This window comes from Arachis ipaensis, chromosome B2, assembly GCF_059453495.1.
Source record: "Arachis ipaensis isolate K30076 ecotype BB chromosome B2, ASM5945349v1, whole genome shotgun sequence".
NCBI lineage: Eukaryota > Viridiplantae > Streptophyta > Magnoliopsida > Fabales > Fabaceae > Arachis > Arachis ipaensis.
In genome coordinates, this window is record NC_142437.1 from 1,567,922 (window position 1) to 1,584,262 (window position 16,341).

At 34.3% G+C, this 16,341-nt stretch overlaps 2 protein-coding genes across 2 annotated transcripts; one reads left to right on the forward strand and one right to left on the reverse strand.

Annotated features, from left to right (window-relative positions):
• The first annotated feature begins 1,458 nt into the window (after positions 1-1,458).
• Positions 1,459-7,843, forward strand: LOC107621459 (signal peptide peptidase-like 4). Its single transcript, XM_088504510.1, has 14 exons — positions 1,459-1,764; positions 2,814-2,972; positions 3,105-3,216; positions 3,466-3,585; positions 3,758-3,909; positions 4,193-4,375; positions 4,646-4,680; positions 5,138-5,300; positions 5,748-5,801; positions 5,922-6,014; positions 6,125-6,267; positions 6,393-6,463; positions 6,815-6,898; positions 7,325-7,843. The coding sequence occupies exons 1-14, from the start codon at positions 1,633-1,635 to the stop codon at positions 7,444-7,446; spliced, it is 1,623 nt and encodes a 540-aa protein (XP_088360636.1). The 5' UTR covers positions 1,459-1,632; the 3' UTR covers positions 7,447-7,843.
• Positions 7,844-8,115: 272 nt separating this feature from the next.
• LOC107621449 (SKP1-like protein 21) lies at positions 8,116-13,443 on the reverse strand. The gene is made up of 10 exons (XM_016323474.3): positions 13,260-13,443; positions 11,848-12,179; positions 11,152-11,376; positions 10,841-11,032; positions 10,644-10,754; positions 9,960-10,038; positions 9,761-9,864; positions 9,464-9,633; positions 9,010-9,143; positions 8,116-8,421 (listed from the first exon to the last, which is right to left on the reverse strand). Coding segments are annotated over exons 2-10 (1,053 nt in total). The 5' UTR covers positions 11,884-12,179; positions 13,260-13,443; the 3' UTR covers positions 8,116-8,419.
• Between the last annotated feature and the right edge of the window lie 2,898 nt (positions 13,444-16,341).

Below are 16,341 nucleotides of genomic sequence, written 5' to 3' on the forward strand. Positions count from 1 at the left end.
TTATAATTTTTTTAATTAAATTTTTATATTATTTTTAATTTTATAATTATGTCTTTTTTATATTAAGAGTAAAGTATCGTTTTTGTCTCCAACGTTTGGAGTAAGTCTCAAAGTTATCCCTAACGTTTGAATCGTCCTATTTAAGTCCCTAACGTTTTAAATTTGACTCAATGTTATCCTGCTGTTAAAAATCTGTTAACGGAATTGACGGCAGGACAAAATTGAGACGCTTTTGAAACGTTAGAGACTTAAATAAGACGAAAACATTGGGGACAAAAATGATACATAGAAATAAATTTTAATTTTATCCTTTACTAATATCAATCTTTTACAGTACATAGTTATTCAATTATTTTTTAATCACATTTAAGTAAATTACACTTAATCAGATTACTTTGATTCTAAATAAATTTATTTTTTTATAATTTTACTCTTAAAGATTTTTACTCATCATGAAATGTTTGTAAAATGACTAAAATCATATTACTTTATCGTTTTTGTCCCCAACGTGTTCGTCATATTTAAGTCCCCAACGTTTCAAAATCGTCTTAATTTTGTCCCGACGTCAATTCTGTTAACAGACTCGTAACGGCAGGACAACATTGAGTCAATTTTAAAACATCAGGGACTTAAACTTACCCCAAACGTTAAGGATAAAAACGATACTTTACTCTTATATTAAAAATATTAAAATTAACATAATATTTTTACTAAAATATATGCTGCCAAAGGTTTAATTAAATTTTTTATTATAAATATTTTTAATTTATAAAAAAATTCAGTTAATTTTAATATTTTTTATACTAAAAAAATTAATTATAAAATTAAAATAATATAAAAATTTAATTAAAAATTCAAAAAATAACCGATATTAGAAGAATAATTAAACCTTTAGTTTACCTAAAGTAGATAGAGATAGAAGTGTTAGTAATAATGAATTAATGAGTTAGTTAGATTTGAGCCGTACAAGAAAAGCATAGCAGTTAATAACTAAGTCAATGTGTGAAGAAGTGAATATTAACCACGCGCAGTCAACATTACCACGCGCTCTATCTACTTCTTTGGACCTTGCTCACTCCTTTTCCCACAAACGACAAAAAAAAAAACTATATATGAAAGCAAACAAAAATTATTAGTAAATAAAATCATTAATTTATTACTTTACAAGATCCTTACGGATTTTTCTAATACACTAATAATAAAGATTAATATTAGAGCATCAACTGATTTTGTTATTTTAAACAAGCAATCAGTAATATATTGTTAAATTGTTAGAATAAAAAAAATTACTGAAAAAAATAATAATAAATTTAGTTAAAAAAAAAACTTAAACTAAAAATGTTTTATTGCTATAATTAATTAATAACTAATCTTCTATTTTCTTATAATATTGCTGTAATCATAATTTAATCATATGATTAAAAAAAATATAGATATAATAACAGCACCGCCACTTTCAGGTCTCGTTTGGCCATTTCCTTTTTGTACCTTCCTCCTCCATTTTCTCTCCATTCTCCACTTTTCTTTTATTATTATTATTTTGGTATCTTTCTAACACCCTCTTTGGTTTTTCTGCTTAAAAAAGCTTTCCAATCTAGAATCTCTCAATTCTCAGTTTGAGTTCTCATCAGCATGGTTCTTCCACATGGTGTGTTCCTTCTCTTCTTCATGCTCTCTTCTGCAACTTTGGCTTTGGCTGGAGACATAGTTCACCATGATGATGTTGCTCCAAGAAGACCTGGTTGTGAGAACAACTTTGTTCTGGTAACATTCAATCACTCTTTCATGCCATCAATAATCACAGTATAGTGCCTTTTGATCTTGGACTTTGATGATGCTTCTGCTTGTGCTTGGAAACTCTTGCAAAAAATGGAGCTGATTTGGAAAAAGGGGAAAATGAAGAATGAAAAAAAAGATTCTTTTTTCTTTTTTAAGTTAATTTTTCAAGTGATGAACTTTTTGGTATTTGATTTGAGGTTTGAGGTTGGGAAGATGAACTTTTTCTGCCTAATTGAAACTCTCTTGAGCTTAAGAAAAAAAAAAATTGAAATGATCAGAAAACACTAATAATATTAACTGAAATGATGATGATGAACTTGCTTGTTGCATATAATGTTTCTTTTTTTCTTATTACCTTGTTATCGTTGCATAGATGATGCTTTTGATTGTTCTAGCTTACTTTGGAAAGTGTGATTATTTCATTTTATTTTTTATAACAAAGATATGCATGATATCTTTGATTCCATTGTTATTTCCCTATCTTTCTCTTCCAATGAATTTCATCATGCCAAGTTACTAAAAGTTAGCATCTTTGGCACTTGTAGTTGTTTCAGGTGTACTTATTTTCTAGATACATCTCAAATACCATTTTTTAAAAAAATTAATTATATATATATATATATATATATATATATATATATATATATATATCATTCTCCCAGTGCTTTTAGCCTTTATTTGTTCCAAACCTCCTTTATATTTTTTATGATTTTTTTCATCTTCAAGAAAGGGAAGGTTATGAAACTGTTGAGTTAACAATCCTAACCTTTCTTTTCTTTTCTGCTCTTCTTTTTATTTTTATTTTTTTTAATTTATTTAAAAGAAGGAAAAAACAACTGTCAAGTTAATTTGAAAACTTGTGGTTTTGGTCTCCCAAATCTAGTTTACACAAGTTGAATTTTATGATTGAAGTTTATTTAAACTCCTCAAAGTCTAGGTGAAGTCTCAAGTGAGATTACCCTGGTGTACAGCTAGATATACTTGTTTATGGTTTTTTGCTTTAACAGCATTGACCAATTTCTTGTCTCTGTTAGGTCAAAGTCCCCACTTGGATTGATGGTGTTGAAAACAGTGAGTATGTAGGTGTTGGTGCAAGATTCGGCCCTACGTTGGAGTCAAAAGAGAAACGTGCCAACCACACTAGAGTTGTCATGGCTGACCCTCCTGATTGTTGTTCCAAGCCTAAGAATAAGGTATTTGTCCTAATTTTGAGCTATGGAAACTTGCCAAGTGAAATTTCACCTGCATGTGAAACACAATTGTCTGTAGAGAAAAATCTAATTTATTTTTGGAATGTAATCTTCATTTCTTTGCACTATTGTTAGCTCACTAGCGAGATCATTGTGGTGCAACGAGGAAAATGTAGTTTCACAACCAAGGCAAATATAGCTGAGGAAGCTGGTGCTTCAGCCATCCTCATTATAAATTATAGGACAGGTAATTCTGTGCATTTTTTAGTCTAAGTCGGTTTTGTTTCTCATTTCTCCAAAAGTTATTTTACTCCTACAAGTGATCTTGGAGATCATAGTTGAAGATAGTGCTAGATAATTTTTAGATAAACAAGATTTTGCAGTAAGCAGTTGCAATCAGTATTCCTTCACCTTTCTTTTTCTTTCTGTATAAATAAGAATTTAGTTTATGTTTGTTTTAACTTTTAAGCAACTATTGTGTGTCCATGCTGTACAGAACTTTTCAAGATGGTTTGTGAAGAGAATGAAACCGATGTTGATATTGGTATACCCGCTGTCATGCTTCCACAATATGCTGGATTAAACATAGAAAAACATATAAAAAACAACTCCACAGGTATGTTTTTCTTTTTACACTCCTCTTATTTGGTTGTTAGTTAGACAGTGTTTCTTTGGCATAGGAAAATATTATTTTCGAAATGAGTACTTTATATTTCGATCCCTGAATTGTTCTTATTGTCTTACTTGATATGCTTTGCCCTCCTGCATGTACCATTCCTGCTTTCAAGTGTCCGTGCAGTTATACTCTCCGCTGCGTCCATTGGTTGATGTTGCGGAAGTATTTCTATGGCTTATGGCCGTTGGAACCATTTTATGTGCTTCTTATTGGTCTGCTTGGACTGCTAGAGAAGCAGCTATTGAGCAAGAGAAGCTTTTAAAGGTTATTGCCTTTTTCATGCTTATAGAGTGAAGAAAGAAAGATTACACAGATGATGAGGACAACATATCCTCCTTGGCAACAATGACACTTAAAAGTTGCTGAAAAGGAGAACTCATCAAAACAATAAATCCCACGTTATATACTATCTATGATTAGTCTCTCTAAAGAAGTAGTTTTATTCTTTTTCAACATTGACCAATTTTCCATTTCTTTGTAAATGAATATTTCTCCTAATATTTGGAAATTCATTATCCTAGTTTCTAATATAAGGATTTACATGCAGGATGCTTCGGATGAATACCTTAGCACACAGAATGTTGGTTCAAGTGGTTATGTGGAAATCAGTACCGTGGCTGCAATTTTATTTGTTGTGATTGCTTCTTGTTTCTTGGTTATGCTTTACAAGTTAATGTCATTCTGGTTTGTTGAAGTTCTGGTGGTTCTATTCTGCATTGGGGGAGTAGAGGTGAGTTATTCTTCTTCCAGGCACGGTTCTTGTTGATTTGAGTTCATCTTGATCCATGTAGCCACCTCTAACTGAAAAAGACAAGGCTTGGTTCTTGTTGTTTTGAAATTCATTTTGATTCATGTAACCAACCCTACTTGAAGGGACAAGGCTTAGTTGTCGTTGTTTAACCATCTTTGCACCAATAGTTACTTAGAGCGAATTCACAATGTACAGTTGATTTCGTTGTTATATAGCTGCTTAATCTATATATATTTTATGTGCTTTCAGGGACTGCAAACTTGTTTGGTGGCTCTTTTATCATGGTTAGTTTTTTTTCTCCTTATTTCCTATATAGTTTTTTTAATGACCATTTGCCATCAAAGACATACTGAATGAAGGTGTTTAGCTGGGACCCTTTTTTGATGAATCATTTGCAAACATTTCTTTCGTTATAAATTTATGGTTGACCTGTTATGTTATAAGTCTTGTGCCTTTTATTATCAACATCTATAAAAAGAAGCATGAAGTCCTTTATATGAAAAGCTAAGGAACTTAATTTCAAAGAACCATATATTGAATTTAATGTAGCTACTGGTGAATATTGCTCAAACATGAATATTACATTATTTTCGTGCAAGGCCTTTTTTCTTTTTACTTTAATGCTATCTTGGATAAATTGATGTTATTAGAGAAGATATTACTTCAGCTCAAGGCTTCTAGCAGTGCAGAGTGCATGGTTTATTCTATTGGAACTTGGAATTGACAGTAAAATGTTTATAGTTTCAGATGGTTTCAACATGCTGCACAAACATTTGTGAAAATTCCCTTCTTTGGAGCCGTCTCATATCTGACATTTGCCGTTACCCCCTTTTGCATAGTGTTCGCTGTGATATGGGCAGTTTATCGTCGTGCTTCGTTTGCTTGGATCGGTCAAGACATTCTTGTAAGATTAACTTACTGCTTTCACCCCCTTTTTTACCATACCATGTCTTCTACTGTTTATTATTTGGCCTGAGCTACCTAGCATATCTTAGTAAAACTATAAAATGTTACTTCTCATCTGAATGTAATATGATACTCATTGCATTTATTTTGAGAATGTTCTTGGTCACTGAGATAGGATATAGCCACTACTAGTTTTTGTGTCCATGTTACTTGTAGTTTCAGGTTCATGTTGATGTTGTGTATTTTCTCTTATCATGTTTTATTTTTCATGATATTAGTTCTCTGTTAATGTTTGATTCAAATAGAAATTGATTTTCTGCTGTTAGGAGTTCTTATTAGTTTTGCACTTCCTTCTTTAAGCCTAAAGCTTCGAATTAAACTTTCAAGATAGAAATGAGTGAATTGATCAAATATTTACCTCTTCAGCCGCCTTCCTGTCATGCAGGGTATCACACTGATAATTACAGTTCTTCAGATTGTACGGATACCGAATCTCAAGGTAACAATTCGTTGTCAAATTCTTCATTATCTATGATATTATATTGTTGGCTGTTTTTTGGGATACTACTGAACTATTAACATACCACTTTTCTTCTTTTCCTCCTTGTCTCTGTATCAGGTTGGAACTGTTCTTCTCAGCTGCGCCTTCCTATACGACATCTTTTGGGTGTTCGTTTCTAAACGGTGGTTCCATGAGAGCGTCATGATAGTGGTGAGTGTTCTAAAGAAATGCTTTCCCTTTCTTTACAAAGCTTGAGTTCAGCCTCAAAAATTATTCTTATCTCAACTTTAAATTATTGCAACATATTTTATTCTATACAGGTAGCTCGAGGTGATAAGAGTGGAGAAGATGGTATCCCAATGCTGCTAAAGATACCACGTTTGTTCGATCCTTGGGGTGGTTACAGCATCATCGGTTTTGGGGACATTATCTTACCAGGGCTTCTAGTAGCATTTTCACTAAGGTTTAATCGGAATTCATTGATAGATAACATAATATGCCCTATAAGTTAACAGATTGAGACTTTAGAGAATATTTAGTATCATATGTTACAGTTAATGGATGATTATTCTGTTGATATCTTTACAGGTATGATTGGTTGGCAAAGAAGAGCCTTCGTGCTGGGTACTTCTTGTGGGCAATGACTGCCTATGGCTTGGGTATATGCTTGATCTGATGCTAGCTCATTGATAAGATCTTTCAACAGAGAAAATAATTTACCTTAAAAATCTTTGGACCTAGTTAAATCAGTAGTATTTGGATCCTTACATAGTAAGGAAACTTGTTTGAAGTTGAATATTATTTCTGTTGCAATGTATTAAGACATAATAAGTTGGTATGTGCTGTATTGTAATCTATAATTTATAAGTGAGGTATATTAATAATTATGCAATTTCTTAACACCTTGATTTAATTAGATCAAGAACTACATTTGTCTTCTTTATGTTCTTATCTTGGCATGCAGAGATGATTTTACATAATCCTTGACTTTCGGTTGATTTGGTCCGCAGGTCTCCTCATCACATACGTGGCTTTGAACTTGATGGATGGACATGTCCAACCAGCTTTGCTTTATATAGTCCCCTTCACACTTGGTAAGTAAAATTATTTGTTTCGGTCGGTTATTAACATTCAAGTACAAATGCTCATTATATCAAGCAGGGATATGATGGTTACTTTGCTCATTTGCTGTTGCAAAGTTTCATCTTTCAGTATCAGTTCTTGTTTGGATTTACAGTAAGAAAATAGTTAAATACTTGAATTCGTCGCAGTATGGACCGGTATTGCTGCTGTGCTAGTACCAAATTCATGTGGACAAATAAGTGAAATGCTTTTATAGTAGTACAGTTCTAGATAGACCACAATAATGTGGACTGGTCCATGTATCTGACATTTAGTTAGGTAATCAAATTGATTGCTATTGCTTTGTCAACTCGATCGACATAACAAACGGTTACAGCATAGCATGTGACAATCCGGGTCCGGTTTCTAAAACCTAACTTCTTGAATCATAAATGCAGGAACCTTTTTGTCATTGGGAAAGAAGAGAGGTGAACTCAAGATTTTATGGACAAGGGGAGAACCAGAGAGACCTTGCCCTCACATGCAAGAAGAGGATCAACAATCACTTAACCAGCATTGATCCCTCTCATCAGATTTGTATCTTAGGTCTATTAGTACATAGGAGAGTGATAACAACTGATAGGAGATTTATGTTACATTTTGTAACTTCTCTTTGTAACAAAAATTACAACCAAAATATATATTATTAGAGATGTCAACCAACTATTTTAATGGTGTATGCATGGAAATGTGGAACTGTATTATGTAAGATTATTATATATCTAGGTGGCATGCATGGACTTCTTCAATCAAAAGGAGGGAAGACATGGTAAAGGATGATAACACTAAGAGGCTCTACCATTTCTACTTTAGCAATAATTTTGTATATTATTATTACTATTATGCATAACAAGTTTGAACTCTTAAGTTAGCTAGCTGAATTTGATTTACATATAATGGTTTCTCATATAGATGATGTGTTTGATATGGGATGAAAATGTTTCATATGAAGCTATTCCATGAAATATTTTCCCTTAAATTTGTTTGTTTAGTTGCATATTTTAATGCACAATCTTCTCAATGAACATTACAATGAGCATGTAACAATTTAAAAATCATGGGGTGTAACTTTATTGTTATATTGATGTGAACAAGCTTGAAACTTACAACTAAAGGTCGTAACAACATTCAATTAAAATCAATCCCACACATAAATGGGGACACCTTGTTCTTGCCACAGAGAAGGAGAAAAAAATTTGTATTCCATACAACAAAAATGGTAGCATACAAACAAGGAAATTTTTTTCCATTATTTGTTACCTAAAAGTACAAGGGACTGGCCCCAGAGAATTAAATGGCACCAGGGTCAAGCACCAAAAATGAACTGTAAAGAATAGACTAAAACAAAAACAAGGTTGGGAAAAAAGAAAAAGAAAAACCACTGACATGCAACACTTTCTTTTTTGGTGCTTGTCAGAATCTCTCAAAATTGTTCTAGCCATATCAGCCATCTGAGGTGCACTTGAAAGGATTCATTTCCATTCTGAGTCCAGTCCTGAAAATAAGACATATTTCCTCAGTTATGAACAACAGCACTATCAATGGTTTGAAATAGTTCAAGTTTTTAGAGCATATGTTCAGAAAAATACAAGGAAGCAATCAGTTTCACTAGTCTTGGTTACCAAATTCTTTAACATATGTAAGTTCCTTTAATGTTTGTCTCACAAGTGAGAAAGCAAGCATCTATCTACCTGTCGCGAATATCTATCCTCAGATTAATAAAGGGCATTATAAACTAGAAAATCAAATTGTAGAAAAATATTAACATAATTTTAGAAAATAGCAGAACAAAAGAAAATAAATTTTGAATCCCATCATGAACACTAATACACCAAAATGCAGATGGTGCAGGAAGACACAAGTGAGAAAAGGCCAGCTTTTGAAAGGAGAAGTTGAATGGGAAATTGAACAGCCAAAATATATATCATGCAGCAAATTCCTAGTGGTGCTAAATAAATAATGAAAAAAAAATCAAATGTAAATTAAAAAAAGGGATTTTCGCACTCATAAGTAATATAAGTGCAACTAGAAAAGCACACTATAGGTAAGGGAAAATATTGAGACGCATTAGGAGAAAGCGTACACGCATGTCGCCTTAGATAACCATTCCCATTGGTAGCAGAAAACGTTGATGTCCTCTCTCTCCCAGATGTTAAAAAATCTTGCATCCTCTCTGTCCAGTCAGAATTTATTCTGCGAGCAAAATCTGCCACCTCCCTGCATCATCAAAGGTTACCATGCACATGAGCTGGGAGAAAACATGCATCTTTGGAAACATACTAGCATAATCACCACACAAATCTTTTACTCAAAATGAGCCAGGGGAAACATGGAAGGAAAATGGGGTGTTGAAAACATAGGCACTACTACTAAGGCTTAGCTCAAGTGGTGCTTAAGTCAAATGGGAAAAAAAAAAAGGAAGAAACATGAGGGTACAGTTCAATAATTCTGGTGTCTTTTCCTCTAAAAGAAAAGCAAGTCACCTGTAACTGAAACTATGCTAAAAGAGTAAAGGTAATGTAAGAACACAAATGTACCTGTCAATTTTTTCCCTAATTGCAGGCTCAATCCCATCATCATCCAAATCTCCATCATCAAAGTCAATCTTAGGAGAAAAGGAGCCATCCTCTTCGTACAGTAAATTTGATGTCTCGCCAATTATATTTCCATCAGAACTTTGGTCACCGGTATCATGCCCATTTAACTCCTATTACAAGGAAAAAGGCAATAACCACTTAGCATTTTGGTAACAAAACAAAAGATTTTTCAACTGAAATCAAAATAACACCAAATAAATGGACTAAACAGCATACAGACAGAAAATTTACAACCACCTTCTTATCCAGTGCAGTATCTTCCTTCAAAGAAGAGTTCTTCTGTTGGTCTTTTTTCTTCCGGTTCTTCTTTTTACTCTTTGAAGTTTTAACCGCCTTTGCATCTGTGACAAAATTATTCACCAGCAGTTTGGAACAAATATAATGGTAGATACAGAACCATGAAGTAAAAACACAGTGACAAGGAAAGCTCACTTACCTCTATCATTTCCATTAATGAAAGTTAAAAGGTCATCAACTGAACGTTCATCTACACGCTCTTCTTCAATTTCGACATTCTGAAACATGTATAGGGCCAACCTCTATTAAAGTCAAAACTAACATACTGTTTAAGATACACAAAACAACTCAACAAAATATCTGCACCAGTTCTAGCTCAGTGAAAAGTGAAAACTCTACCAGCACACAACTCTGTTCCATGTAACACACATGCACACATACACACACACACACACACACACAGAGACACAACTGCAACGGTTTCTGTACACCATTGGCAACAGCAATCTACACAGTTCTCATCAAGAAGCAGATCATCTTTTAGCAGAGATGGTTCTCGACAAGGTATATAGCCTCCAAAATGAAATGATCTAAAATCTGATCCTTGCCACTCTTTACCCTTCTAAATAAACTAAGTTAAATTTCAACACAAGGTAAGTGCAACCCTGCATTTTCCGTTCTTTAAGCCCGATGGGCTCTTCCGTAAGGGGGGTGTTAAGATTATAAAACCCTTCATTTACCTTTAGATAACAATTTAAAAACTTTTAAAAGGCATGGTTCTTAAAACAATAAACCGGAATTACCCATTCAAGGAATATGGACTACAATCAACAATGGGATATATAAAATCTGATGAAAACAAAGTAAGACAATTTGGTGGCACCTTTAACCTTTCACGCTCTTTTAGTTCTTTCCTCTTTTTTGCATATAAACGATTCAAAAGTCTGATCCTTGGGTCATCAGTTATGTTTTTCAAGGGCTCCAACTTCTCTTCCTGCACCAAGAGAATGTATAAGAAATGAAAATTGAAAATCAAAGAAGACATAATCGGCATATAGAGTTCTCACAAGCACCAGACACCTCTGTAAGATCATCAGGCAGATGAAATATTTCACGTATCTCCTCCGGTGTTCTTCCTTCAATTTTTCGAGCAAGTGCACGACTGATGAGATCAACCAATGGCCTTAACTGAAGGCTGTCTGCAGCAGATACCAACTCACAAAGCCTATTTGTGCCCATCCTAACGAACTTCTCGTCATGAGATTTCCGTTCCTATGTAACATGAATAATCCAAAAGTCAAATAACCTTGACATTCATTATTCATATTAGAATCAGTTTTCTAGATAAGTATATAATAACAAGGAAAGTGCATTAAAGAAAGCAGTAATACCTTGTTTGAGCGGCCAGGTACTTGATGAAAGCGACAATAATCAAGAATTAAGCTCAACGTAGAAGGGGTGACTTGTTGAGGAAGAGATATTGCAGAATTCTTTGACGAACCCATGCCTTTTGTTATTATTTCTTGACATATCAGTGGGCAAAACATTGCGATTTCTTGTTCGACTTGTTGGATTGAACCATCAGAAGTCTGAAGCCAAATATATGACTTCATCATCTGTGAATGCAAATAAACAGCAGAAGGCTCTGAGTTTCACTTTAAACAATCACGGAAAGCAATTTCTCAGGTTAAACTATACCGGTAATAGATATTGGAATATGAACATTCTACACTAACTTAATTCGGGGATCCTGGGAAGTAAAACATAGATCACAAGCTTGATCTTCATTAATTTCAAAATCTCTGTTTCTGACTTTTGAGACAAGGAGGGAATTCAATTTTGCAAGGGAACAACATTAAGCATATAAATGGCACGGAATGTGTCCTGGTCCACAAGAAAACTAGACCTATTTAACTTATTTAAATGAAGGAATAAAGTAAAATATGAAACGTTTTGTGAATACGGTCAAAGGATTAATTTAAGCAATACTGCCAAAAGCAAAAAAGGAAGTAAACAAGCAATACAACAAAAATGAAATTTCTATTTTAAAAATAAAAAGAAATCAATTATACACATAATTATCATACCTCAGGTTTAATAACGGCCATGTCAATTTCTGACATCTTGAAAGGATTTGAAAAGCAAAATACGAGGATTCTAGAAGTTTCTTGTCTTTGTGCACTGCAAAATTAATTTTCAAGCCCAAGCAACCACATGATGTCCAGCTTCAGAGAACAACTGCAATCAGGACTATTATTACTCCAGCAACATTGTTCAAATACACATGGTCTATGAGAGAATTTTCAGAGCTACACAACTCTCTATATGACAATACTTCAACCAGTATGCAAAATAGGTGTTAGCTTGCCAAAGAGCAGAATGAAGAATGAATTTGGACCTCTCAAATTCAAATTAAAAGCTGCAAAGGTAAAGAAAATAAGTCAATATGCAAAGCAAATGCAAGGGCGTTAAATTTGCAAATAAGCACAACAACAAAATTAATGATGGCCAAAATGCAAGCATATTGTACAACTACAACTATTTTGGCAACCAAGTGGGTGTTCCATTAAATTGTCTCCAACTTAATGTACTGCTAATTTATGCAAAAAGAAAATTGTCTCTGCATTCCCTATGTACAGACACATCAAACGCACACGGTTTCTTTATAAAAGAAAATTCAGACAAAACTAAAAGTTATTAGTTCATTAAATACTATATTATGCGTTATATATATATATATATATATATATATATATATATGCTCTCACCGGAAATATTATTGGAACTTCCATTCCTGTGGGAAAAAGTAAAAAATAAATATCAATTGAAACGCCTTGAACATCATTTGCTAATGTACTATCAAGGCACTTCCGAGGGCCCAAGGCTGAATAAGTTATGTTGCGCAATTCCACAAAATTTGCAAAAGCAACCTCCTAATTAAAGTTTCCACTTCCCCAAATCTCACTAGCAAACTAGCCCTAAATTTACTTTAACAATTGGCTATTACTTTCCTTAAGAATTCTAACAATAGTAGATTAAAAGCACATGTTTTTTTCTTTTCCACCTTCTCCTTAACCATATTTTACTCATACTCAAATAACAAACAAGATTCAATTCATACAAGGCATTATCTGATTAAAATCACACCCTAATGACAAAAACTAATAAAAAGAAAAAAAAAAATATGAAAACTACTAAAATCACTCATACACATATTGCCACAGTTTATTTCTGAAGCCAAAACCAGTTGAGAACTTTATCATTTCTATGGCCTCGTATCTACCACACAGATTTCCAACTAGCTAAACAACAAAACAAAAAACAATAGATAATAATAAAGCATGGTAGCACAAAAATTAATTAGCATACATGGAGAAATAAAAACGAGATTTTGAATAGAGCCTACAATTCATCAACTCAAACAAACACAAAACAAATGAACCATTCAAGTGTAACAATCAAATCGATGGGGGTTTATCCATTTAAACGAAACGCGTACCTGTTAAAACCCAAAGATGGAGATGTTTCAGAGTAGTAACAAAAAAACCGAAATTTGATGCAGATAAAAGAGGAAATGGAAGGTGGAAGATTTTTCTGTGACGGAAAAATTTTCACTTTCGAGTAGTTTTGTTTGTGCAGTTGGTGTTGTTTGTTTTCTGTGTGTCAAAGTGAAAATGGTGAATAGAGGATGATACAAAGCGAACGGTGTTCGCTAAAACGACGTCGTATATTACCGAAACCCGATTAGGTTTGGTTTTCATTGTTTTGGGCCTAAGGCCCAATAACTGAGCAAAGATTTTGGGCTTGACCAAAAATAGATAAATTCACCTTTATTTTAGGCCCAAAAAGGGATACATCTTGTTGATTGTTTCTATTTTATTTTTGTTTATATATAAGTTTTCAATATTTTTTTTTCATGATTTTTTAAAGAGAGAATTGATATATTTTGAAAACAAAAAAAATTCATGTTTTAACTATTTTTGTTTATTCTTCAAAAAATCCAAAATATATAAAATACTGAATATAAAAATAGAAATCAATTAGGTATGTTTGGTTTAAACTTTGATAAAACTTTCTAAAGAATTAATTTACAATTTTTTTTAAAAAGGTAGATGAATTCATTTGTATTTGGTTTCATTACTTTAAAAGATTTTTTTTCTTTTGGGTACATGTACGATGATAACATTATACATACTATTCAAATTCTTCGTCACTAAACCCACTACAAACAATACATAACATATCTTTATTTGATAAACTTACAATGTAAAATTTAACATCCTTAAAATTATAGAAATATTATTCTAGTTATTTTAATATTAATTATAGTCATTATTTAGGGATAAATACGATTTTGGTCCCTAACGTTAAGGGTCAGAATTGAACTCGTCCCTCTTGTAATTTTGGATTTAAAATCGTCCTTAACGTGTTTTTTTATATTAAAATTGTCCTTTTTTAAAAAAATTTTAATTTTATTCCAAAAATACCCCTTATTTTAATAATAAAAAAATTACAAAATAAAAAAAAAATAAAAGAACACGTTGGGGGGGAGAGGAAACGCGTTTTTGGGGAGTGGGGGGCTGAAAGGAAATGCGAAGGGGGGAGGGGAGGGAGAGGGGGAAGGGGAAGGGGGGGGGGAGAGGGGACGGCGCCGGCGAAGCTTGGAGCTGCCGTCGCCGTCGCCGGAAGAAAGAAGAAAGGAGAGGGGTTGCGACGGGGGAGAAGAGAAGAGGGGAAAGAGAGAGGGAGCGCCGGGAAGAGGGGGAGGAGGAGGGTGAAGGGAAAAGGGGGAGGGGGACGGTGAGCCACTGCCATTGGAGATCACGAGCCTCGCCGCCTCATGCCTCGCCGCCTCCGCCTCATGCCTCTGCCTCGCCGCCTCTGCCTCTGCCTCGCCGCCTCTGCCTCGCCGCCTCGCCGCCTCTGCTTTTGCTTCTGCTTTTTGTTTTCTGCTTTTGGTGTTGTTTGATTTTGTTAAATTTGTGTTTGAATTTTGTTAAATTTGTGCTTCTGGTGTTGTTGATTTTCTGTTTATGTTTCTCTGTGTGGAGGTGGAGATAGAGGTGAGGGGTGGGGGTGGTGGAAGGGAAGACGGGGAGGAGGAGGGGGAAGCAGGGAGGCAGTGAAGGGAAGGGGGAAGCAGGGGAGGCAGTGAGGGGGAGGGGACACGGGGTGGGGGGAAGGGGGAGGCAGTGAGGGTGAGGGGACACGGGGTGAGGGTGAGGGTGAGGGTGAGGGTGAGGGTGGGGGTGGGGGTGGGGTTGGGGGGAAGGGGAAGGCGGGGAGGGGGAGGGGGAGGGGGAGGCGGAGGGGGACGGCGGCAGCGTTGGTGGTGGTGTTGGTGGTGGTGATGGTGATGATGATGTTGATAATGGTGGTGGAGTGGCAGTTGGTGGTGGTGGTGGTGAAGGAGGTAATTATGTTGGTAGTGGTGAGGGTATTTTTGTCCAAAAAAAATTAAAAGGACGATTTTAATATAAAAAAACACGTTAAGGACGATTTTAAATCCAAAATTACAAGAGGGACGATTTCGATTCTGACCCTTAACGTCAGGGACCAAAATCGTAAACTATCAACTAACATGTAGTTTGTGGATAGAGACCGTCCTAATTTTTACTTTTTAAGGTACGGAAATGTAAAATTCATTAAAAAAAAACTTTGTTGTTTAAACTTTAAATAAACTTATTAAGGACTTGGTTTGTGCATGAGGGATTTTAAGGTGAAAAATCGGAAAAGTTCTGTATCTATGTAAAAATTATATGGATGTTATTCAAGTACCTTTCACTACACGTGTTTTCCTCCACCCACACACTTGTTTGTTTTATACGCGCCTCATATAACGTATATAACGTAATCCTTCTTTTGCGTGATCAACCTTTCTCAACGTAAACCTTTCCATATAACGTAATCCAAGTACCTTCTTCTTCTTCTTCAATCTAATTAAATTCGTTGTTCTCCTCTATTCGCGTTTTTCTTCTCTGCATTATAGATCTGGATTGACTTCAACGTAATTAGCTTCGTCGTTCTTCTTCTTCTTCGTTTTCTTCTTCGATCTGCACTTCTGAATTAAAACAATGAATGAATCATCTTCAAATTAGTTGAATGAGTGCGATTTGGATAATTCTTCTAAAACGCATCAATAATTTGATGAGGTTTGGATTATAGAATTTTGAATCGAATTCAATGGAATGCAATTGCTAATTTTATTTGAAGTGAATTGAATGGACTGATGTGATCTATATCTGAATTGAATTGAATTGAATTGATAATATGTAACTGTGAGTAAGTGTGAGTAACTGTTTGGTTCGGTAAGTAATATAGAGTTGTTTCACCATGTGCATGTGTTCGGTTCGGTATGCAGAAAGGAGTCTAAAAAAATAGACAAATATATTGTGTTTTGTTCTCTAAGCACTATATAATTGTTTCACCGTAATTAAGATTTTGGTTCACCATAATTAAGATTTCGGTTCACCGTATAGACCAGCTGTGTTGTGGATGAAAAATTTGTCCCAAATGTGGGAATGATTTTCAAGACACTAGAAGAAGCTGGAAAGTTCTACAAAAATTATTCCAAACTTGCC

Excerpts from the sequence above, each read along its gene's own strand:
- LOC107621449 (XM_016323474.3), bottom strand. The coding sequence starts at position 11,883 with ATGTCAGAAATTGACATGGCCGTTATTAAACCTGAG. Across the intron at positions 11,033-11,151 it reads TACCTGGCCGCTCAAACAAG|GAACGGAAATCTCATGACGA; the intron begins GTATTACTGCTT and ends CATGTTACATAG. Across the intron at positions 9,144-9,463 it reads ATTAGGGAAAAAATTGACAG|GGAGGTGGCAGATTTTGCTC; the intron begins GTACATTTGTGT and ends TTGATGATGCAG.
- LOC107621459 (XM_088504510.1), top strand. The coding sequence starts at position 1,633 with ATGGTTCTTCCACATGGTGTGTTCCTTCTCTTCTTCATGCTCTCTTCT. Across the intron at positions 4,681-5,137 it reads TTGGTGGCTCTTTTATCATG|TTTCAGATGGTTTCAACATG; the intron begins GTTAGTTTTTTT and ends AAATGTTTATAG. Across the intron at positions 5,301-5,747 it reads GGATCGGTCAAGACATTCTT|GGTATCACACTGATAATTAC; the intron begins GTAAGATTAACT and ends CCTGTCATGCAG.